A 25,389-nucleotide genomic window follows, 5' to 3' on the forward strand; every position below is an offset into this window, starting at 1 on the left:
ACTTCTCTTTGTTTGGGGAAATTTAGGGTATTTTTCCTAAGTATAACGTGACATATGAATAGACAAAATCCATCAGAGTTATGTTATGATGTTTTTTGCTTTTAACAGTGGCCTAAGCACATGCAGAGAGACTCATGGGAGTTGAAGTTTTTGAGAAGCCAACATTTAAAAGCATGCAGTCACAGAAAAACTAAAAGCTTTGTATTACAGTAAACATGAATGGACATACCGTAATTCAATTTGATTATAATATTTTTAGGAGTAACACAGTACACTTGATATAGGCCTAATAAACATTATTACCATATATTTACATAGCCCACAGAGTACTATTTTAATACCTTATGTCCAGTGTGCACATCCCTCTGTCTCCTGGTCTGTATCTGGGGCAGAGTGAGACATCTGTCCTCTCTCCTCCTCTCTGCTCGGTTCGTCCCATTATTTAAATTACAATCTGGAAAACGTAATTTCTGCCCAATGCGCGCGCGCGCTGCTGTGACATAATGGAACGTGCCAGCCTAGAAAAGCTTGAGGCGGCGCGCGCGGGCGTGCAGTACGCTGAGATCCTGTGCGAGAGCAGAAGGCTGTCAACGGTCTCTGTTCAGTGTTAGACATATTTGTTCAGTACAAGATATTTAACAGTAGCTGCTGTGTGTTTCTGTGAGGTTATGGGTAGGGCGCCGCTGTGAGGGAGGGCCGAGCACAACTACTTGTCATTTTGTCCACGGAAATAATGATGAAGAAGGATATTAACTTGAGCCTGGCGGACGAGGCAGACCTCAAACCGCATCTCCGCGACGCCGAGAGCATCCTCAGCTCCCCGGACCTCGGGCTGCTCAAACTGGCCTCCCCGGAGCTGGAGAGGCTTATCATCCAGTCCAACGGAATGGTCACCACGACACCGACCAGCTCCCAGTTCCTCTACCCGAAGACGGTGACAGACGAGCAGGAATTCGCGGAGGGCTTCGTGAAGGCGCTGGAGGACTTACACAAGCAGAACCAGCTGAGCGGAGCCGGGCAGACGAACAGCAGCCTGGACCTGGGCGCTAACATCGCCCCGGTCACCGTTCAGCCGGACCTACCGGTGTACACGAACTTGAACAGTTACGGCAGCGGGCCACTGGAAACCACTGTCAACTACTCCACAGACACGGTCCCTTTCCCGCCTCCTCCGTCGCATCATTTGGGGACAGCCCCGCCGCAGCCGGAGCTGTCTCGGGTCCAGCCGCTGAAGGAGGAGCCTCAGACGGTCCCGGACGTTCAGAGCTTCGGGGAGAGCCCGCCGCTGTCTCCCATCGACATTGACTCACAGGAGCGCATGAAAGCCGAGAGGAAGAGGCTCAGGAACCGGATTGCAGCCTCCAAGTGTCGGATGCGCAAGCTGGAGCGGATCTCCAGGCTGGAGGACAAGGTCAAATCTCTGAAAAGCCACAACACGGATCTGGCCTCCACGGCTAGCCTGCTCAGAGATCAGGTGGCCCAGCTGAAACAGAAAGTCCTCACCCATGTTAACAGCGGCTGCCAGCTGCTGCCACACGAAGTACAAGTACACTAGTCGGAGGTGCTGACCTGCAGTGGGGCTACTGACCAGCATATAAGCTTCATGGACAAACTTAATGTTGGTTATTCTGTATGTAGCGTAGCCCAGATGTGTGCTGTTGCCAGGAGAATGAAGGGTGCCAGGCTATGTAGGCCAGATGGTACATTAAAAATCGGCTTTTTAAATGGCTTTGAGCATCGGTGATATGTAAAAATACATGGTAGAACACAATTCAAGATAATGTGTGACGAGACTCTTCTGATGTTATCGGCTAGACATTTCATTCGTAAAGCAATTTACATGATCCACCTTGTCGCCTCCGCCCAGTTGAGACCACACTTTGGTATCAGTCACTTCATTTAAACATAAATAATCACGAATTGGCTTATTGGATTAATGCCGAATTGAAGATCGTTGGCCTGCAATATGATCTGTGTATTAAATCCTGTTCTACCTCGTATACATGTGTCCTGGTGAACAAAGCAGCATTAAACTGCAGTTCTTTTCAATGGACATTGGCCATGATGACAGAAAGAGGCGCTTATTGGGACTATATGCTCAACTTCATTACAGAATGGACATATCCAGATATTTTTTTCTTGTAAAAATGTTTACAGACTGGCTTTAAATATATACAGTCTCAAACCTGGACCAAACATATTTAAAGTATTTCTACAGTGATATAACATTTATGACATATATCCTTAATATATGAGGAATTGGCTGTAAGATATAAAAAAAATGCATATACACTCGCATCTACCATTTATTTATGTAGGGGACAATTTGCATGTTGTTTACATACTCGAATGTTGCCCACAGCTGGGTGTCAAAGGGTGCAATTAATCAGTGTTTATAATCTTTGCTCTTTACAAACACATGTATTAATCTTTTTTTTAAGAACTCTACTGTGTCCCTATTTCACTGTGTTCTTGTTTCAGTGTGAGGAGTTGTAATGTTTTTGTTGCACTGACTGTTGCTGTCACCTCCAGCCTACAGTTGTTTGGCTGTATGCTGCTGTGTTCTGAATTAAATGCTGCTTGGCAATAACCACTGTTTCCTCCATTTTGGTGAAGCTCTCATATTTATGTGCATGTTGGCATTATTCTAATCAGAGGTACATCTATAGTTGCTCCTCTGATGGAGACTGAATAAGTGAAGCCAGTGTTGTGTAATAACAGGATATTGGGACTGTGTGTGTAGATATATGCATCACATCATCATATTGGTGTCTTTCTCCCTCTGCTGGTTAGTTGGGATATTGCAAATGATGTTGCAGCGATACTGGTTGAAATTGCGTTTTGGTGAATATATCTCGGCAGTTTTTGATATCAAAGGATATGAGCCCAGCCATTAAGTTAGATGAGTGGTAGTGGGCTGTTTTGCTGCTGTTAGGTATGCCACATTTTGTCCAAATCCATCTCTCCCTGCCTCAAAGTGACTGACTTCCTCCAGTGGTAGAGATCAATATGCCCAAAACAGCATATCTGTTCCCACACTTTAACCCAGCATAAACATTACATGATTAAATGTTGCAATTATTGTTGAACAGCTTGTAGTGCAGATTGGTATTGTATGAGTAATAGTAATGTTAACAGTAGTAATTAATTTCAGTCCTTATTAACATGAAGATGAATGCATGTAAAAAGAAAAAAATAACAATGAGGCATTAAATTATTGGGCAGATTGATCTCCAGCACTGGGTGAAGATCTAATTATTGCCCTACAGGTCAGGTCATATGGTATGACAGAAGGAAGCATGCTGTCAGTCACTTTGAGCCAGGGACAGATGGGATTTTGACAAAATGTAGCACAACTGTGGGCGGCATGGTGGTGCAGTGGTGAGCATTGACGCGTCACAGCAAGAGGGTTCCTGGTTCAAACCAAAAGGTATGACAGAAGGAAGCATGTTCTCAGTCACTTGAGGCAGGGATAGATGGTTCTCTTCTATGCAGAGATTGTTCTCCCCGTGTCAGCGTGGGTTTTCTCTGGGTACTCCAGCTTCCTCCCACAGTCCAAAGACATGCAGGTTAATTGGTGGCTCTAAATTGTCCGTAGGTGTGAATGTGAGTGTGACTGGTTGTCTGTCTCTATGTGTCAGCCCTGTGATAGTCTGGTGACCTGTCCAGGGTGTACCCTGCCTCCTGCCCAACGTCAGCTGGGATAGGCTCCATCCTCCCAGTGACCTCCAACAGAATAAGTGTTTACAGAAAATGAATGAATGTAGCATAACTAACAGCCCACCACCACTTGTCTCATCTCGCCCTGGGCTCATATTCTTTGCTGATATGAAAGTCATTTTTGCGGAAATTCTAATGTAACACATGAGCAATAGTGGATCATAGTTTTCACATTCACCTGGATAGTCTGTTCGATGTCAGGAGCCCAGTGCATGGGTGGATTATGCCTCTGGGCGCAGGTATGCAAAAGGCCCAACCACCTCTCATATATAGAGGCAAGACACATACTTTGTGGTGGTTTTGTGTCTCCTTGTCTCCATTTCTTTGCAGTTTGTTGTGTTGTTGACTTCGTTTTGTGTCACTTGGAGGCAATTTTGTGTCTCCTCGGTCAGTATGCATTCATTTCAGTGACATTTTGCAAATAAAGGCCTGGGAGCCTGTGAAACTTTGGGTCCCTAGGCCTGTGCCCTGTAGGCCTGCTCAGTAATCCATTTGTGGCACACTATGCACTAATTAATTATGTACTCACTGAGTGTGTGTGTGTGTGTGTGTGTGTGTGTGTGTGTGTGTGTGTGTGTGTGTGTTTTCACTATAAGCAGCAACTCTGAAGAGCTGCTTCTTGCTGCACAATATATTTCTGCATCACTTAACGGTTGTGTTGCTGCCATGGTCCTGCCTAATCTGTTTTGTACACACACCTATTACACATCTGTCATCCTGGAAGAGGGATCCTTCCTCAGTTGCTCTTCGTGAGGTTTCTACCATTTTTACCCTTGTCAGAGGTTTTTTTGGGGGAGTTTTTCCTTATCTGCTGTGAGGGTCCAAGGACAGAGGGATGTCATATGCTGTGAAGCCCTCTGAGGCAAACTGTGATTTGTGATATTAGGCTTTATGCATAAAATTGAACTAATTTGAATTGCCAAAGAAAAGTGAAACAGTGACATCTTGAGGCTGCTGGGGCAATATGCATCCAAACATTTGCCATCAACGTGACAAATAATCTGCTAAACCTATGTGACTCTGAACTTTCATGACACCAAAACATTAAGTTTTTCTAAATAATTTTTTCCACCTGCAGTTAAAACAACATTTATGATGCAGTACAAGTTTTTTCTCAGTTAGTGTGTATCTATAACATCAGTTAAAGCAGAGCTAAATGGTAAACAAACATGGCAGCACACCAGTAAGGTAAGACAACACGTTTACATGTCATTTTCTATATGTTCTCTGACATTTATCCTAACGATATGAGGCGGTCTTTGTGGAAAAAAAGCTTGTTTAGTGGACTAACTTTGCACTTGAAGGTTGCCTGTTCACTTACGTTTTAACAGGTCTGATGCTACTATGCGCCCCGGCTGTATCTAGGCTAACGGCTAACATGCTAACTATTATTTTTATGTCACTAGTCACTTGAAACAAATTTAGGACGATAGGAGACAGGTTGAAATAAACCGAAATTTCCCTTTAATTTAAGGATTCTTAACAGCAGATACCCATCTCACCCTCGATGGCACAAATCTTCAAAAACAAGAATCAACTGATTGTTAGTAACTTTTTATTGTTTTACCACAAAGTACAGATAAAAACATCCACAGCATATTCTCTCACCTTAATGGCCCAAACTGAGGAGGAAGTGACGAGGCAGTGATACGAGACCAAAGAAAGTACATGTTCCTGCGTGCTAGTAGAAGATCTACAGTCGGCAACTTCTACCAAGCTTGATGGCATTTCTTTTTGTGTGTGTGTGTGTGTGTGTGTGTAGATGCTGTAGTGTGTATTGCTTTTGTAACAGAGTGACACATTCATTCACAAGCAGGCCTAGTAATGAATGCAGATACAGTACAACATGGCTCTTTTAGGGGTTTTCAGGTTTTTACTGTCATTTTTTTCCTCTTTTTTTTTTTCTTTGTTGCAAGCCTGAGTCGATACAACACAATCCACACATATGACTCAAAGGTACAGTATTTACAGATCTGGTTTATATAGAGAGGAAGACGTATTAGAAAGGAGAGAACAGTTTAAAAGTTTGGATTTTACCAGAAAAGAAACAGTCACAACCAGTAAGGAGTAAAATATACGCAGGGTCGAGATCGTCTCCCAGGTTTGTCGTGATCATCACTCCCTTTCTTATAGTAATCAATACTTTGGTGGGTCACTGACTGGGGCCTCATTTTCTCACACTTTAACAGCTCGTCTGTGATTTCAGGTTGGTGTGCTACACTTGACTAAACTTAACTAATGCAATGATTAACTCTCAAAATAGATGCTTTCCTGGATCTGATCTGCTTTAATCACATGGTGGTCAATGATTCCGACCACCATAATGACTTTGCTTGACGAAACATGACATAAAATTATCCCTAAATGACCAGAGTTCACTTCAGCGCTTGTTTTATTACAGTTTTAAACTCAGACATGCTGCTCGTTCTGGCATCCTACAGCAAAAACAGTGAGCTACTTCTACAGCAATCTTTGGTGAGGTGAAAAGGAGTACCCGGCAAACCAACTTTAGCTGCGGAAACTGTATTAAAACAAGTGCACAAACATGGTCTGAGTGTCTGGTGTAGGGGGGATAATGCACGCCCAGAGTGGGTGATGGTGTGTAGCCTTGTTGTTACACAGCATTGGAACCAATCTCTAGTGTTAGAAAACTGAGCAGGTCTGTGAGCATTTCAGCCTCCAGCTGTTTGATGCTTGTTTGACTTTTAACAGTGCTGTCCATACTTCACCTGAAGACTGAGCATCGGAAATAACGTTACACACAAACAGACATGCAGACACTGTAATACTGATTTTGAAGAAGCTGCTTACTGTCAGGCTGTCTGTTACGAAGCTAGGGAACCCTATACTGCTGTGTGTTGGCTGTATAGTGATTTTTCCTTTCACTTTCTGGGTCAAACTATCAGATAAAGGCAAAATACCACAAAAATGATGCCACAAAAAATATTGTTTGCATCTTCTAAACTAATTCCATCATGCTTTTACAGCAGAAACAGGAACTTTTGATGTTTGACAAAGTAGCTGTGACCTGAAACAGAAAAAACTAAAAGTTTGCAACTGTAGTCAAGAAATTGCACATTTAGCATTGTTTTTAGATTTTTAGATATCCTTTAATTTCCTTTTTTTTTGTATCAGTACCAGTAGGAATCATCTTGAGGCTGTTGGGACAAGAAGCATCAACCCTAATTACAGTGTTACCGCTCACCAGGAGTGAAATCAAATAAAGATTTGAGCCTTGTCCAGCTCCAATCTTTATTTTATTTTGAAAACCTCCTGATTTCAGCTTCACTACAGTCGCTGTCTGGCTTAACTCAACATTTATGATGCAGCACAAATCCCCTTCTTCTAATCTGAGAGCCATTTTAAAATGCTTCAGTTTACTAGCAGTCGTGCTAGGAATCACACTCGGTGAATTTGAAGGATGATAAATGCATCAGTAATTTTTCAAGGGTCACAAGCAGGACGTTTGAATTTCTGATGTCTCTGAAAGGAGGCGTGAGACCAAACCGACGGGGAAATGAAATGATTCACGGAGGAGCTGCCGAGGCTGCAAACAATTCCACACATCATCCAAACAAACCCAACAACACAGACCTCTTATATTTGTTACTATCCTCATAGAACTTCATACCTTTTCAAATTCATTTCAAGAAATGCATACCTGTAGATATTATATATATTGCACAACATTTATATGTACATTTGAAATAAATATAATTAAATAAAATGTGTCTCTTCTTTTTTTTTTTTTTTGCAATTTTTTTTTTTACGTAGCTCTATCTTGTTCGTATTTTCCCCCGCCCAGTGTTGAAAGAATAAATGCGGCACCAGAATACAAAACATAAAAAAAAAACAAGGCCAAATGAAAAGGCTCGGATGAATAATGAAAACAAAACACTTGCTCAAACCTGCGATATCCATGTTTAGATAGCAGCTGAGACAACAAATGAAACAGACGTTTGATTCTGTGTGCATCCAGAATCATAAAAGAAACATAACACATCAGGATGGAGCAGATTTCAGCTGGATCATCCCTCCCACACTCACTCCACTGTGACTTTCTCGGTCACCAAATCCGAGGCTGACATCTATTCAAGACATCTGACTGACATGAAACAAAGTACTGTAAACATCGGAAGGATTTAAATGGCACTCTGAGGACGGACGCCGTCAAATCCTTCTTGTAAAACCACACTGAGGAACAGGGAGACAACGGAAGATGGCTTGGAGACCTTCAAGAACCTGGTTTGTAAAGAGTCTGAAACACTGGTTTGATTAAACTTGCTTTGGCATCAGACCAACGCCCACACTGATCAAAGAAACACTTTCTAGCTCTTTTATTAGGAGGAACCAGACACAAACACACCTCTAGCACTGATCCACTAGCATCTCCAAGTGTTTCAGACACTTTTCAACCTGGTTCTTGTGCCCCTACGCAAATGATCCTTGCTAGGTTACAGAAAGAAGCAGGAAAGTGAGCAAAGAGGGTGATGGGAGAATTTGACCCGAGGCTTGAGGCTCGAGGCCCGAGGCTGAAGGACGACAAGGAGGAGGAGGGAGGAAAAGGGGGGAGTAGTCAGCTTTAACATGCACAGTCCTGGTGAGGAGGAGCGGGCTGCTCTGTCAGCTGGGGCCCCTGTTTGGCCCCTGTGACGGCGGGATCTCCGGCGTCCAGGCTCTCGGACATCTTTTCACAGATGATGTCGACCAGGCGCTCAAAGGTCTGCTTCACGTTGATGTTGTCCTTAGCGCTTGCCTCAAAGAACTCAAAACCTGGAGAGGAAACAGGATGTGGAAGAGGGTAAGAGGTTTACTGAGGATGTGGTGTGTAACTCCATAAAATGGTAAAATGCAAACGTAGCAGCTTGTTCTCTTGGTCAGTGCACAGTGAAATATCCTGAAAGCTTATAAGATAGATGTTTTGATCCCCTGACTTTTCATCCAGCTACACAAACAGACCAAACTTCCTGCCTGTCAGTTCAGTTCAGGTCAGTTTACCTAACAATGAGTCACAGACAGAAAGTGTGTATTTGCGTTTGTGTGCACCACAAACTCACCAAGGTGCTCAGACAGCTGCCGGCCTCTATCTCCGCCCACCACTCGCTCGTCCTCCATGTCGCACTTGTTCCCAACCAGCAGCACCTGGGCATTGTCCCACGAGTACGTCTTAATCTGAGTCGACCTGGGAACCAACACAGCCAGCAGTCAGAGACTGTGAACACACTGCATGCAGGCTGAACGTGACCCAAAGTACCAGTTGTTCCTCTCACGTGTTTTCTAATCAACGTGTACAGTAAAAAAGCTACATCCAGTCTTCAAACCAAGTTCTGGATCACAGTGACTGAACAAAGCTACAAGATTAGAAATTGACAGCAAGGAAATTTTATTGCATTATTATTTTTGGCACAATTTGGTACAGTGTTAGAAAAAAACTTGATGTTTCAGTCACAGCTGAAAAAATCAGACTGTATATGAAATGTTTTGTTACAAGAATGAAAATCTGTTTCTCGGGTATGTCCTCAGAAATTCCAAAGCACAAGAATATTTGTTGAAATATTGCAAACTTAACCCTCGGGCTGTGACTAACAATTACTTTCTTGATCAGGTGATTATTTGTTTGGTCTATAAAATGTCAGAAAATACTAAAAAAATGTCAATCAGAGTTTAAGCCCAAGATGGCGTCTTCAAGTGTCTTGTTTTGTCCTCAACCCAAAGATATTCACTTTACTGTCATATAGGAGCAAAGAAACCAGAAAATATTTACATTTAAGGGGCTGGAATTTTAACATTTTGACTTTTTTTTTTTTTTTTTTTTTAGGAAATTATATGATAGTTGACAACTAATTAATGAATAGATTAATCCTTGCAGGTGTAACCCCATCCGTAACTCCTTCGACCTCTCTGTACATTGATTGGCCAGGAGTCCAGCTCAGCCACATCTCAACAGTAAACATGATCAAGACAAGCTTTTCCTATGACCCTTATACCCTATCTTACTATCTTACTATATAATGACAAAAACTCTGTCTGTCTGTGTGTCTGTGTGTCTGTTTCATGTTTTTCTCCTCACTGACTTGGTCAGTCCATGTGAAATTTGGCACAGTGGTAGAGGGTCATGGGAGGATGCGAATGAAGCAATATTACACCAACTGGCCAAAGGGGGGCGCTATAGCAACCGATTGACATTGCAAACTTTGAATGGGCATATCTCATGCCCCGTATGTCGTAGAGACATGAAACTTTGCACAGAGATGCCTCTCCTCATGAGGAACAAATTTGCCTCAAGAACCCATAACTTCCGGTTATATAGATTTTCCGCCATTCTGAATTTTTTGAAAAACACTTCAAATCGATCTCTTCTTAGGAAGTTTGACCGATCTGCATGAAACTCGGTGAACATAATCTAGGGACAGTATCTAAAGTTCCCTCTTGGCAAAAGTTGGAAAACTTACTAAAACTGAGCTTCTATAAGGCAATGAATATTGCGGAGGGCGTGGCTCATCACATAAAGGTGTATAACATCTCAAGGGTTTCACCGATCACCACACAACTTTGTAGGCATATGACCACACATAATCTGAGGGGACCCCTCCATTATTGACCCCATCAAACAAAATGGAGGCGCTAGAGAGCTAATTTCTTATCTAGGCCTAACCGCCATATCGATTTTTACTAAACTTGGTAGATATGTAGAACAGGACGCCTCAAGGTGACTGGAGAAATTTAACTCTAATTGGCAACTGGGAGGCGCTATAACAACAGAAAAATGCTTAAAAATGGCTAAAATGCGACCGATCGCTGTGGCTCCCCCTGTGGCCAGATGTTGATGTTTTTTTTCTAATTTTTGGTATGACTAAGTCATGGTATGGTATGCTGTACTCAATGGGTATGGACTAGTGAGTGTTATTAGAGTTTCACTTTCCGCCATGATCAGGTTTTTTGTTTCATCCTCTTAAATTATAAGTAGACTGTAGATGGAAAGCAAGAGCTGCTCTTAGTATGATGAAAAGAAAAAGGATGAAAGTGGCATTGAAATAAAAGCTAGACTTTGACATACTGTAGTAGAGCAGTTCACAATGAAATTAAGATGAGCTTTAAAAACCTCTGGACTTTTTCTTTAAGGACAAATGAGAAGACACAACAAGCCAAAGTCCCAGTAGGAGACAAAATTTGATGCTCTGCACCGTTAAAACAACACATGCAGAAACTTGAACCTGATCATGTGCTCTGTTCATCAGTGTATCTCTGCATCTGTTTCCACGCCAGTTATCTCGATAGCACTTGATCCATCCTCCGCACAGCACTCCCTCTCACAGGCAAAACTCCACGGTGTCAGTTTACACTCCAGTCATGTGACACACACACACACCAACAAGCTAATCACATACCAGTCCTGGACGGCGCTGAAGGACTCCTCGTTAGTGATGTCGTACATGAGGATGAAGCCCATGGCTCCTCGGTAGTAGGCCGTGGTGATGGTGCGGTAGCGCTCCTGACCCGCCGTGTCCTGGACAAAAATCAAAAACAAACAACACCAGCAGTTAGTTTTAATTAAAATCTTAAAGAATCAATTTCACAATGACTTCTGACTGATTAGGGTGAGAATAAACGTTTAGTCTAATGGATCTTTTTTTCCTTATTTCTCACGTCAGACATTTGGCACATGATCTGCAAACACTCTGCAACAACAATATCATCACTTATTCTGTTAGTCAAAACCTCAAAGACAACAAAAGACAATAGGCTGAGCAGAAACATTAGGGTTTTTAAAGTCTATTTTTCAGACTGTCAACACACACAGTATCAAATTAAAACATCAGAATCAAGCTCATAAAGAGGAAACCGTCATGATCCTAGGTTTTTGTTCATATTCTGTTGTCCTGTGGACTTTGTTTAGGAGTTTTCTGTTTGTGTTCCTTGTTTCATGTTATTCGATCATGTTTAATCTGCTTCCTGTTTTATTTTGTAGATTCTCTCCTCATGTGTCGTGTCAGGTTTTACTTCCTGTCTTTGTGTGTTTTCCCGCCTGTTTTCTGTCACACCTGTCTTCCTTCAGTCTCGTTAGTCCTTCCCTGTTCCCAGACTCTTCTCTTCACACCTGTTCTCTATTAGTCTTGTTTGCTCCACCCTTGTTGTTAGCCATTTTCCTCCTTTTGCCCATGTCTTCCTACTCCAGCTGTGTCTCGTTCTTGTGATTAGTTTTCTAATCTTCTTCTTTACTGGATGATTTCAATTGCCTTCCTCCCGTAAACCGTAACATAACAGAAATATTGAGAAATCAAAACAAAAAGCACTGTGGAAGCAGAAACAGCTGATCAGTCATGTGAGTTAAATGTTATGCTACGTTGACGGACACACAGCTATTGGCTCATTGATAAGCCTCTGTTATTCTGACATGAGTAGTAGGCATACTAAAATTCACTGCCGGTCTGCCAGCTTTTTCACCCCATGTCATTTTTATACATGTCTAAGCTTAAATAAAAAGACCAATCCAGATTTTCTCAGGCTTCAGGTTATGATAATTAACTGGTATTATACAGCAGGATAATATTGTCATAGTGCAGCAATCTAATTAGAGATGGTCTAACCCAACTAGCAAATACCCAAGAGCCAGATAGTGTTGAACTGTTCGATTTATATGTCTAACATGATAATGAAACACTTTTAATAGCCACCACAACACACAAAACAGTCAGCAGCTCAGTGTTATTTCAGTGTAATAAGGTACTTCATCTATGCTATGAAAGAGAAACACCGCCCACACTGCTGACGACTGCAGAAGAGAAATTAGGAGAAACTTTTGTTCTGCACTCAAAGCTTTGGTGCATCAGCAAATCAATACAAGCCAACATTTTCAAATCTAGTGCTTTAACCTAATGAATCTGGCTCGCCAAATGATGAAGTAGAATCTGTATGGTGCAGAATTTCAGGCCAAATTCACAAGCTGTCGAATCATTTTTAATGTTACCTGGTTTTGTATTTAAAGACAGAAAAAGAAATCCTTGATCGGTTTACGACACACCACTCTCTCATAGCTAGAGTCATGTTCACCAATCTTGTGTCCTGCAAGATTTACATACCCGATTTTAACAAACAAACAACAAAACAAAACACAAAGTGTTTTATGAGATGTATAGACACAGTGCAAAGATTCAGGAACTTATTTGAGAAATTATTCACAAATTTAAGACCAAAAAACAACTTTGGGTTCTCTGTAATGATTTCAGAATACCTGAGCCTAAAGAAAGTCTTAACATTCAACATGTCACACTGACCCATAATTCACAGGTGCTCCAGTACAGCCAGCGTATTAAAGGGCCTACCGTTTATAAAATCTTCATCACCTTTATTTTTGCTGCAGGTTTTATCAAACAGTGATCCGGCCTCCCTCTCCCTCGCGCTCTCTCTCTGTGCTTGGCCCCAAACCCATGTGAGATTGGATGTCAGTACTAAGCCCTAATGAATGCTCAGAGAACCAGAGCCCGGTGTTTCTGATACCCAGCCGAGCAGCTCCTGGTCCAACAGCATCTCTCTTCAGTCAGTGTGGAGACCAGCAGAGCAACAGACTGAGACTGACATGGAACCAGCTGCAATCACTGCCGCTACTGTGAACGGACAGCTTTTTGGTGTACCTCGTTACTTACGAGTATTCACAAATTGCTTACAACTACGACTAGGTGTATCACAAACCATTTATCAACTGTTAATACACTGCTTAAAGGGACAGTTCGCCCCCAAACAAAAAAATCCATGTTTTTCCTCTTTCCTGTAGTGCTATTTATCAGTCTAGATTGTTTTGATGTGTGTGAGCAGTTTCATGTAGGAACTATTTTCCTTCAACTGAATTATACCTCTCAACTGTGTCACTGCGCAGAAGGAAGCGTGCATCTACTCATGGACAACAGGTTGGTGCTTTTAACAGTGCAAGATGTAAACGTTAATAGTGTCCTCCTTGGCTGAGCTCTAACATTAGCTAGCTCAGTGGTGCTAAGTCAGCTAGCAGTGGATGCACACTTCCTTTTGTGCAGTTATTCTTTCCTGATCCAGTCAGTGTATGGTGAACTCCCAAGCTCGTCCAACCTGCATTGCTGGGCGCTAGCAAAAACCCAAGCATGTCCACTGTGCCCAGCAAGAGGTTCCCCAGAGCACATTGTGAGCTGCTGCCCTAAAGCCCTGGGAAAGGGGAGGTACTCCTGGTGCCATGACCAGGTGCTGAAGGCAGTGGCGGACATCCAGCAGAGGTAACATCAGCTCCCAGCAAGCCACAACATTGCCTTTGTCAGAGCAGGCAAGAAACCTCGGGCAGAGCGTAAGGTCTCAACTGGGCTGCTAGCCTCAGCTTGTGACTGGCAGCTGAAAGTGGACCTTGGGAGGCAGCTTAAATTTCCAGAGCATATTGCAAGGGTGTCACCAGGGCCAGATTTGGTCATCATCTGAGAGAAGGAAAACATCTCAATAGCCAATATCTCACACACTCAGCAGCTCACATCAAAACAATCTAGACTGATAAATAGCACTACAGGAAAGAGGAAAAATGTGTTTTTGATTTTGTGGTGAACTTTCCCTTTAAAAATGCAAAAAAAACCAACAGGCTGTACACAGATACACCTCTTGGCTTTTCTGTTCCTTTCTTGGGCTCATTAATGTTCATATTCACACACTCACACTACAGAATATTATGTGAGATGTATTGTAGCGAGCTGCAGCTCTGACATTTCCATACTGCTGGTTATAATGTACTGCTGCTTTATGTCCTGTTCATCCACTCAGTGTGCTGCAGGCCACTTAGGATGAGAGTATCAGCTCTATACCTAAAATGTGTAGTCGTGTAGGTAGCACTGAGTGGTGTTACATAATGAACACATTGGAGTACTCATCTTTCGTTTCGTCTTTCGTGTTCTTTTTACAGCAGGGAGATATAATCCAGTTAACTGGTCTAATACGGTGAGAGGCTGGACGTAAACTTGTCATGAATACTTGAGAAAATCAAGAAAGAAAAGAATCAAATTTTTAAATTTAAAGGGAAAATATACAGTTTTTAAATATTTGGGCTTTATTAATTATTGATAATATAGTCAGCCCAACATCTGAAAAAAGAGGGTGTGCAACCTTCATTGTGATCTACAGAACACCAACATTGTGGCATTTACTGTTCAACATAATACACACTGAATTAATGGAAATAATGCTACTGTTTCAAGTGAGATAATATGTATGACACACTCTATAAGTGTGCATCTGCATTAATCTATATAAATGGGATTAACTGCACACTGTGAAATAAATGTGTACATACTGTATGTTGACTTTTGAGCTCATGACCAACCATTTTCATTTTTACTCTCAGCTGAGAGATGGGGGGATTTTATGTGTGTGTGTGTGTGTGTGTGTGTGTGTGTGTGTGTGTGTGTGTGTGTGTGTGTGTGTGTTTAATATCTACTCGGGTGAGATGTGTTGTAGTGGGGGAGGGGAGAGCAGCACCCAGTCATCTATTTCTCGTGCTCTGATTGGCCGATATGTCTGCCTTACCAGAGGCAAGACCTGGCAAAGGCTGACAACAGAGACAGCTCTACACACACACACACACACACACACACACACACACACACAAGGCTCTGCTCACCATCACTGCTCTGTCTGCAGCAGACCATGTAGTAAAGGTGGAGATGATGCTTTGATTGGTTCCTCGGGGAGCTTGTCTTTACTCTGCTCTATGATTGTGTTTACTGCTGAGTCCTCAGGAGACAACACATTTCTAATGCAACAAACGCCACCCTGTTTCCTCCTAAAGGCACAGCAGAGTTACTCACTGTGTTTTGGTCATTATTACTTCTATTGTATTCGACCCCATCTGAGGGTCAGCTGAATGAGCAGGCTGCAGAGAGGACAACACTGCGTGCAAATGTGTGTGTTTACTGTGATCTGAGGACAGTTTGCGTAATAAAACTGCACCAAAGGGCAGCGTTTCACAGAGCCTGCTGCTCTGTTGAACATGTTATGAAATATCTTATGAAATGTTATTTACTGTATCATTAGACATCGTAAAAAACAGGACTAACATTCAGGCGTTGCTTTAGAGATTCAGTATTTCGAGGACAGAGCATCATCTGAGTCTAGCTCACCTTCTAATCCTGATTTTGGAAACATGCCTCAGATGTGGAGCAGGTGCTGGTATGCTCAAAACTAATTTGTACAACATGTTGTGTGAACACCAAATGCAAAAGTGTTTGTAGCTGCTCTGAACTGGGTGAAATGCTTTGGTGAATAATGGCTTGCAATAATGTTTCACTCGTTTGTTTTCATTAAAAGTGACAGAAATAGTTGTGTTATGGTGTGAAGGAGAGGGGCTTTCAAACATTCAGCTATACAACATGCATTTTGTTTGATGCATACCAATGCCCAGGGAATTAAGAGGCCACTTTGTGTCTGTACAGGTGCTGCCTTTGCAGCCATAACAGTGCAGAAAACCTCTAACAACTTCAGCAGATCTATCCTGGAACTGTGCAGAAATGAATAGAGGACAGAAAAAACAAATACACCTGAAACATGGTGGAAGCACAGTAAACAAGGTTGGAAATATGTAGCTCAAAGATCATATGTGAAAATGCTGCTCACATGTTAGTCTCGCCACCAGACAATCAGAGATCTCCGCCTTCTGATAGTCTGGGGACACTCCTTTCTAAAGTGTGTTTAACACACCGGAGAAAATGGCCGGCAACAAAGCAACGGCTCTTGCATTTTTTTAAAAGGACATGCCCTCCCGGAAATGTGCACTCCCCCTTTTCTCATCCACAAGGAAACAAACACACAGACAGCTTGAAAATGGATGCCGAGAGATTTAACTCCATTTTATCAAACGTGTGCTCAGTCCACAAGATTGTGGAAATGAAGGACTTACAACGACTTTGTTTAAAACTTTTAACGCAGTAGGACTATGTTTACGAGCACAAGAGTTAAGCAAAGCGTCTAAAGACTGACTTGTGAGTCTACTCATATGTTATATGTCATACTAGAGGCAGACCCTGTTGTGTCATCTGTGTTAAAAGGTTGGGTGAAGAAAATCAGTGGGACTCACTGAACGTCAGCCTGAAATTCACCGCATACATACATGTTAATTATCTGTTTCATGAACTCCCCTTCTAGGAAACTCAACATTTCTTACCCAGATCTGTAATTTGATCCTCTTGTCGTTCCTGTAGATGGTCTTCACCTTGAAGTCGATGCCCACCGTACTGACAAAGGCCGGTGTGAAGGAGTCATCGGCATAGCGGAACAAGAAGGAGGTTTTGCCCACACTGCTGTTGCCAATGATGAGGATCTTGAACATATAGTCAAAGTTTTGGTCCGAAGACTCCTTCTGCCCATAGGTCGCTGTTGCTGAGGCCATCTGTGGACAGGGACAAAGGAGAAACACAGAACTTTAATCAAATGGCCGCTGTGAGTTCAGTCGTGGCTGCTGCAAGTGGTGCAACTGCACAGAGCCTCACAATGCAGTCTGATGCCCTAACCCAATAAACTTTAAAGCTAATTTTGTGTCTGTCTAGTGACAATACAAAAGTCACATGAAAAAAAAAAAAACATCTATGGAATTTTGGAAATCCCAGTTGGAAATTTCAACTGGAATGCCTTGAAGTCAGAGGAACTTCACCAACCCCAAGCTCTAAATTTCAAGATGGCTTGAAACCTGTAGCACTTCTGTCTGATTTGTGTCTCATTAAAATGGTCATACAGACAGTCCTGTCCTGTGTCCTCCTGTGGACATGTTCCTTTGTGGACTGTATGTGCAAAATACAGCATAATGCATTGTAATCAATTAGATTGCTAACAACAGCTAACCTGGCTTGAACTAGTATTGCTAACAATATCTTATTTTTCTGACTTGAGCTGAAAAGCAGACAACTCGGGTGTGACATCATTCCCAGCTTTGACCTCTGAGGTACATGGAGCACAGCATGATTTCTTCCTGGGTGGAGGTCCAGGGTATACCATACTATTTTAACAATAAAAGGATATGGCATCTGAGATATTACACAGATTTTACCACTGAGTTTGCTGCAGAGAGAGCAAAAAAAAGTGATTTTTTTTTTTGTAATTAGTCACATTTAGCTTATGATGAGTCCATCTACAGGATTTCTTGTAGCGTTTCTGTATTAAAATGCAGCAGTGTGACTGTCAAATAAAAAGTTCTACATTTTTTTTTCTCAGGCTTTACCTGTGCCCAGTCACCCAGCTCCCATTCAGTAATTTTCAATTCACCCTGGTTTTCAGCACCTCAGCATTAGTCACGCTCACATCACCAAGGCTCCTCAGTTCACCTGTTCCTCATCGCTCACAGCCAGTATAAATACTCCAGCCTCACAAACACTCGTTGCCAGATTGTTCTTCACCATTCATGCAAGACTCTCTAGCACTTTGTTCCAGATTGATTTCCTGTTGCCAACCCTGCCCGCCTCTGACCTGCCTGCCTCGTCTGATTTCCAGTGAATGCATCAGTATTCTGTCCCTGACCATGAGACCTGTGTCTGCGTCCTTGGTTCCTGTTTGCTTGTGGCTGCTTGACATTAACCATCCGACAACAACGCTACAGTGTGACTGTGTGTTTCCTGTGGTCCAGAGATTTTCACCATGTAGCCAGACTTGCAATTGTGTGCACGTCCTGTGGGTACTGACCTACTACTCTCTGCCTGTACCCTACTGGCTTGTCTGGTTGGACAGTGTGTTTACATGGTTCCGGATCTCTGGTCTTCATGACTTTGTCTCCTGCCTTATAGGCCAATGTCACCGCCCACTCACCTGCTTCCCGGCCCGATTTGACCTTCCAGACCAGCCAGGCCATCAGAGACTTTGTGAAGAGAGAACTGCCCTGTGTTTACCTGCCCTGTGCCTGCTGAGTTGTGCTATTAAACGTCATTACCAACTGTTCCTGGCTTCATTGTGTGCTGCAATTGGGTCCTAATACAACCTGTTACATGAAAATTGTGTTGTACAATTTAACTTGACTAATTTAATTCAACTAACCAGACTACCTCACTCTCCTCCCACATCAATATTGGTGGCAGCACTTTAAAATAGACCTTTTCTTTTTTTTAAAGATATTTTTTTTTACCTTTAATGGACAGGACAGTTAAGTGTGAAAGGGGGAGAGAGAGGGGGGATGACATGCAGCAAAGGGCCACAGGCTGGACTCGAACCCAGGCCGCTGCGACAACAGCCTTGTACATGGGGCGCCTGCTCTACTACTAAGCCACCGACGCCCCAAAATAGACCTTTTCTGAAAGAAAAAAAAAATTCTTTGATCCACTCCTGAAACTTTCTTTCAAGTAAGGTGATAAAAGTTTTAGGGTAAGATTTGGTGGCACCATGAGGTTCTATGATGAAATCTATGCCGCAAGTTTCCAGCTCATCCTTTTCCCCCTTTAAAGGGATAGTGCACCCAAAAATGAAAATTCAGCCATTATCTACTCACCCATATGCCGATGGAGGCCCTGGTGAAGTTTTAGAGTCCTCACATCCCTTGCGGAGATCGGCAGGGGGAGGGGCTAGCACACCTAATGGCATATGGCGCCCCAGACTAACGTCCAAGAACACAAAAATTAAACCACAAAATAACTCCAACATGCTCATCCATAGCGATCCAAGTGTGCTGAATCCCCGACATAAAAAGTTGTTTCGAAAAACCTCATTTGAATTACACCACCAGGTTTCCGTTGCTCGACTCCGGTATTCTGCGGCTGGCTGAGGGTTAGGCTCATGAGCTGTGGCGGCTGCTTCGTCCAGTAACCTGAATTCCGTGTCCGCGTCTACTGGACGAAGCATCCACCGCAGCTCATGAGCCTAACCCTCAGCCAGCCGCAGAATACCGGAGTCGAGCACTGGAAACCTGGTGGTGTAGTTGTTTCAAATGCAAAGCAATGCCAACGGATGATGAAAGTCTTTGCTGCTCAGACTGGGAATTGGTGATGCCTGCACTTGAGAATCTGGACATCAGTACTGACGAGACTGCTGCTCTTCAGATACTGTGCATCACCGATCACCCTGAGCACGCACACGTGAACGCGGAGCACAGAGAAGCAGTCAGAGCTACAGGCTACAGTGAGGATAAAAACAGAGTTCAAATGATGTTTTTTGAAACATCTTTTTATGTCAAGGCTTCAGGACACTTGGATCACTACAGATGAGCATGTTGGAGATATTTTGTGGTTTCAATTTTGTGTTCTTGGACGTTAGTCTGGGGCGCCGTCAGCCATTAGGTGTGCTAGCCGCTCCCCCACCGATCTCCGGAAGGGATGTGAGGACTCTAAAACTTCACCAGGGCCTCCATCGGCAAACTGGTGAGTAGATAATGGCTGAATTTTCATTTTTGAGTGCACTATCCCTTTAAGGGCAGTGGCTTTGTGGGTAACCTGTGAGGGTGTGAAGTGTGTTTCACTCTGCGTATGGAGGGAAGCAGCTTTCTCAGGGTGTCATGGTGAAGACTCATGCAGCAAAGAGTGATCATAGTCAACAGAATTAGGTCTCTGGATAATGTCAGGGCTACTGTTAAGCCTCATGAGAAGTAATGTCATTGTTGTGAATGGCACCTGAACACTTAACCATCCCTCCTTTTGCAGAGTGGTCCGGACCACTACAAGCTGGTTACCAGCTAAGAACAAGCCAAGCTAAAATTAATGTTAATAAGCCAGCGTGTTCCCAACCACGGTTGGAGCCAGTAAGCTGTCACTGAGAGACGTAATGTATACATCTGAGGTATTGTAGAGAAATTTGGAGAAAAAATCTACTACACAGTCTGGATATTTACAGGAAAAACACAACAATCTTTTTAAACACAAATCAGGAGCAATGGAGCAACAGAGAAGAGCATCCAATCCACCCCCCAAAAGGGATATAACTATACAGAAGATCTATATATAACTTAAGAACATAAAGAAATCTGTAACTACAAAGGTGAGAATGCTAAGACAAGTTAGCTGATCTGATACAGCTTAAGGTAAAACTACTTGAGAAAATGAGGTGTAGAGGTGCAAGGATTAGTTTGCTTGATTGAGTCATCGTTTGAATCATTTTGTCTAAGAAAAAAAAATGATGGTTTGAGCAGATTTGCTGCTTTGCTGTGCCATTAATGAGAGTAAACTCAACTGTTGGTCAAATAAAACAAGCTTTTGACTACATCTCCTTGGGCTGTGGGAAATATACTGTTTTTCAGAAAATTTTATAAACAAAAATGTCAGTCCGTTAATTGAGATAGAGCTAAACGATCAAGGACTCTTGCTGATTTAGATGCAGAGACTGCATAGTTTAAATTCTGGACATATGTGCCAGAGTGCCACAATCCTTCATCCAGGCACATCTGCTCCTCCTGATGTAGGTGTTGGACAGAACTCTGGGGGGTTTCTGCCTTATCTGAATTAACAACCGCCTCCTTTACAGTCATGAGCAAAAAACACACTTAAATAAAATGAAACCCAAAAAACCCTTTAAAAACATTGGAGGGTATTTTTCATATAAAGGTCATGCATTTAATGATTGTTTAGACAAAAGATGAGGTTCTGTCAGCATCTGTAAGACTCAGCCTAACAGATGATGGTGATTAACTTGTCAGGCTTAAACACTGCACATTTGCTTTATGGTAATTAATCAAAGCGGCACATTGCTATGTCAGGGGAAAACAGAAAACCCATCGGCGTTTTCTCAATTTGGCAAAAAAGGGTGGAGGCAAATGGCTCAATCAGTCACAATCAGCTGGGGATGTGCGAGGAATAATTCACTGCACAACCAGCTGCACGTTGAAGTCAGTTTGGACTTTGGTATTCAGCTGCTAAACCTGTATTTTAACATCAACAGCTTGTTTTGATGTACCATAAATCAGCATTTTAAGAGGATTATTTAGGGTCAAGTGTGACAAACATTGTTGATGGTCCCTTAATGACAGGAGTCTCATGCTTAAAGCTAAAGTTACAGCCTAGGAAAGAAGCAGCCTGACATCTACACCAATGATCACAGCCCTAACAAAGGATTATATGTCAGTGACAACTTTAAATTCAATGGCGTACACACTCACAATGTACAATGGCAGGTATTTACATCAGGGTTAGCGCTATCTGCTGATCATGCATTTCCTTCATCAGCTACATGAATTTCCAGGGATCTACTTTCTTTGTTTGCTATCGATCGGACTCGAAGAGCCTCATGCCATTTGCCCACATTGCTTTTGTGCTTGTGAAGGTTCAGAAATCTCTATAACTGTGGTGAGTAAAATGTTATCATGACAAACTTATTAACACCCAGGCTGACGGATACCAAATTTCCCTTTAACAGCCTGAATGTGACACAGATCATTAATAAATCCTGAACTGGCTTGAGGTTGCATGCAGGTGGACATATACAGGCCACATTAAGAGACATGTGAGTGGTTATTTCTTTTATATATGTATGTACAATTTGTATAAAGTTAAAAATTGTCTTCCTCTGTTTTGAAACTGCCCCTTGACACAAATTTAAGCAACCAACCGACTTGCTTAATGTGCAGGTCTGCATGATGCGTTGTTGTGATTTGAGGGGTGTGTGTGTTGGCTTCTCTGCAAACCTGAATGGACCCTTACACACACACACCGTAAACCTGAAATTATCTGTACAGTACATTACCCAGAGGAGCTGTATGTGAGAATGCAATTTCCGAATCTCAGACATTAAACTGACTTTACCCTGATGGCTACCTAGAACAAAGTCGGTCTAATGTCCGATTGTGTGAATACAGCAGGTCACTGTCCGAAGGGCTCACAGCAAGCAAGTGGGTGTGTGGATCAGATTTCTACAATGTGATTCATGCAAAACCGTACGAAAACAAACATACAAGGGTGGAGAACATGGGTCATCACAAAAAGATGCCAATGAAAATGTCTAACTGGAGAGATGACGAGATATGGGCAATTCTATTGGAAGGACCAAAGCCAAAATCATCGGACAAATTCAAGGAACAGTTTGAGACTTTGCTATTTATGATCAGATTACGAAACGGTGACATGATCGCAGTGTAATCTGCGTCATGTTCCGCTTTCTGCGTGCTCTACCCAGGCACCACCCCTTGGCCTAGACCAAACTGAGTATTTCCAGGAGGTGAGAATGCTTGTGACACAGACATCTCCTGTTGTGTGCTACATGTGTGAAACTAAGTTCATAAGAGAAGGGTTACCTCTAACACCTATTACTGCAAAGGTCTACACTGAAGTGTACTTGGAGACCTTCGCATATGGGTCTGGTTATACTTTAAAAGAGCAAGTTGGTACACTAGTCAATCAGAAATCAAAAGTGTTAAAACTGTACACCTTGGAAGGCTGGATGACAAGCCGGCTATTATACATGTGGGGGGTGGGGGGGGTGTAGATGTGATACTGGTAACATATGGGGATAACAGGGCACATCCAGGTGTCTCCTGGAAGAATTCACAATGTTGACCTTGGCTGTTCACGTGAATAGTGACAGAAATTGTTGTGTAAAGAATGAAAAAAGAGAGCAAGAGAGAGAAGTTCAAACCCTGCTTCCACCTCCACACAGCTGACCAAACATGGCATGAGGTGGGTGTGAATTGTCAGTTTCGGAAAGTCACAGTAATAATCGGACACGTGCGACCAAATCCATTTGACCATCTGACAAACAGCTTTGAAGAGGCATGCTGGCACCTTAATTCTGACCTCAGTAGAAAAAACAATCAGCTAAATGACTGAGACTTGCAACATTTGCTGGTATGCAACTACGCTATCTACGAGTGGGCTCCGAGAGTTCAGGGCTACAAGGGCTAAAACAATTCAGGAAACCTTGTCGACTCTTGAGAGCACAATGACTCGAGCCCACAGGCCTTGGAGTTGCTGCACCCTGCTCTATATTTAGACCGTTATCTCCACTCGGCTGCAGCGGAACACGAGAACTCACAGGGAATAAAGCACAAGCAAAACAACTGCACCCTCCTTCGAGCTCCGGCCTATCGGTTTACATGAAGGAACACAGAGATGCTTGTTAAATAATGAAGAAGCACCGACCCTTCCTCAACACATTGTGGTGTTTTTATGCAAAGAAGCTGAGGAGGCAGTCAGAGATGTGAGTTAAAGTCATCACCAAACCTGATACACACAACGTAACTGTATATGGGGTTCGACACAGGAAGCTGAACTGAAAAACAGTAATGAAACCAGAAATCACACAAAAACAGTTTTCATCATTTCGGGTTTTATTCATGTAAAATAGGATTTTTTTCCCCAGATGCCTTATTTGAGAACATCTCAAAGAAAACATAGCAGCACGGTTGTCAATTTCAATATTTGTTCCTCAGTGTCATTTAACCTTTATTTAACTAGGGAGTCACACTGAGATTGAAACCTCCTTTACAAGTGAGACCAATAACTGAGAATAGGTTAAACAGCAGCATCCAAAACAAACAGGACGACAGCATCAAATCACTACAACAGGTACAAAATACATCACATAATATGATGCATTCACGAGGATGCAATATTTAGTCAAGAGACTGTTACTTAATTGAAGCAACTGAAGCTAGCTGTAACCGCTTACTTATTCTAAAGGCCCAAATACACCAAACCAATATCAAAGAACGAAGGCTGAATGTTGCATCTCCTTGTGTCTGTCTTGGCCAAAAAGTTGCACTTGAAAACACTGAAAAGACTACAGCCAACAACAACAACAACAACAACAACAACTAGCAAGTACGTTCTGCACCTGTGAGAGTAAATAACTCTCCATACTAGCAGGTGGCGGTTGTTTGTATTTGTCATTCAAAAAGGGAAACCAGGAATCAAGATGATAGGCAGTTAGCACATTAACAACACAATCCACTCTTGAAAGAACAAAGAATATTTACCGTGTGCTAGCATACAATGTAATACATGTAATACAAACAATTACAAACCATTTCTGCTTAAGAGCTCATTGGCTAAAAAAAAAAAGTCTGACCTTATGGAACAAATTTGTTTTGGTTTCACCCTCTCTTTGTTTACTTTCCTCACTTCCATGTCATTTCTTGTGCTCTGAGCTGACCTGCCAATCAGAGTGATTTCATTCACTGACAGGCTCTGCTGTCGCCACTTCCAACCAGAGAAAAAACACGACAAGGGGCAGCTGTGTGTGACACACCACACCAACTAAAGCAACAGATGCTCATTGACGGCCCAACGTTGACCGACGCCTGATCGTCAGCTTGGTGTGTCAGGCCCTAAGTTTAAAATCATTTTAAGAAGTAAGGGTCACAAGTGTAAGGTTTGGTCTGCAGACTGTTCCAGGAACAAGGACCATATTAGATCTCACTTACTGGGGCAACCTCCAGCTCACCTGGCAGAGGGTGTGCCTCATATAGGCTGAGCCCTATGTAGCGGCCCGCGTTCCATTCCAACCTGCGGACCTGCTGCGTGTCATCCCCACTTTTTCTGCCATACTTCCTGTCTTCCTTCAGCTATACCATTATTAAAGACAAAAACTGCCCATAAAATAATCTTTTTAAAAGAGAACAGGCTTGGTTTGCCAGCCTCTGTGTTGATAAAAGGCACCTTAAACCTGAAGCCATTTGTGTGACCTACAATTACTGCTAATTATGTCTGCAGATTTAAAATCATCTGTCTTAGCTGAGTAGGAAATTTGCCCCAGGTGATCTTATAGACTAAATGC

The 25,389-nt window shown here is 42.6% G+C and overlaps 2 protein-coding genes across 2 annotated transcripts in view; one reads left to right on the forward strand and one right to left on the reverse strand.

Moving 5' to 3' along the window:
• Nucleotides 1-543: 543 nt before the first annotated feature.
• LOC125896285 (transcription factor JunD-like) lies at nt 544-2,590 on the forward strand. Its single transcript, XM_049588722.1, has one exon. The coding sequence runs from the start codon at nt 734-736 to the stop codon at nt 1,553-1,555; it is 822 nt and encodes a 273-aa protein (XP_049444679.1). The 5' UTR covers nt 544-733; the 3' UTR covers nt 1,556-2,590.
• Nucleotides 2,591-5,455: 2,865 nt separating this feature from the next.
• rab3ab (RAB3A, member RAS oncogene family, b) overlaps nt 5,456-25,389 on the reverse strand; it is a 32,193-nt gene continuing 12,259 nt past the window's right edge. The window contains exons 2-5 of the mRNA XM_049588720.1: nt 16,883-17,107; nt 11,109-11,227; nt 8,778-8,902; nt 5,456-8,493 (exon numbers count right to left, since the gene is read on the reverse strand). Of these exons, the coding sequence (XP_049444677.1) occupies nt 8,303-8,493; nt 8,778-8,902; nt 11,109-11,227; nt 16,883-17,107 (660 nt within the window). The 3' untranslated portion in view covers nt 5,456-8,302. The remainder of the gene's footprint in view (nt 8,494-8,777; nt 8,903-11,108; nt 11,228-16,882; nt 17,108-25,389) is intronic.

The sequence above is a fragment of the Epinephelus fuscoguttatus genome, linkage group LG10 (genome assembly GCF_011397635.1).
Source record: "Epinephelus fuscoguttatus linkage group LG10, E.fuscoguttatus.final_Chr_v1".
Taxonomy (NCBI): Eukaryota; Metazoa; Chordata; class Actinopteri; order Perciformes; family Serranidae; genus Epinephelus; species Epinephelus fuscoguttatus.

Bases quoted from the DNA above. Each gene is read 5' to 3' on its own strand.
- LOC125896285 (XM_049588722.1), top strand. From the start codon at position 734: ATGATGAAGAAGGATATTAACTTGAGCCTGGCGGACGAGGCAGACCTC.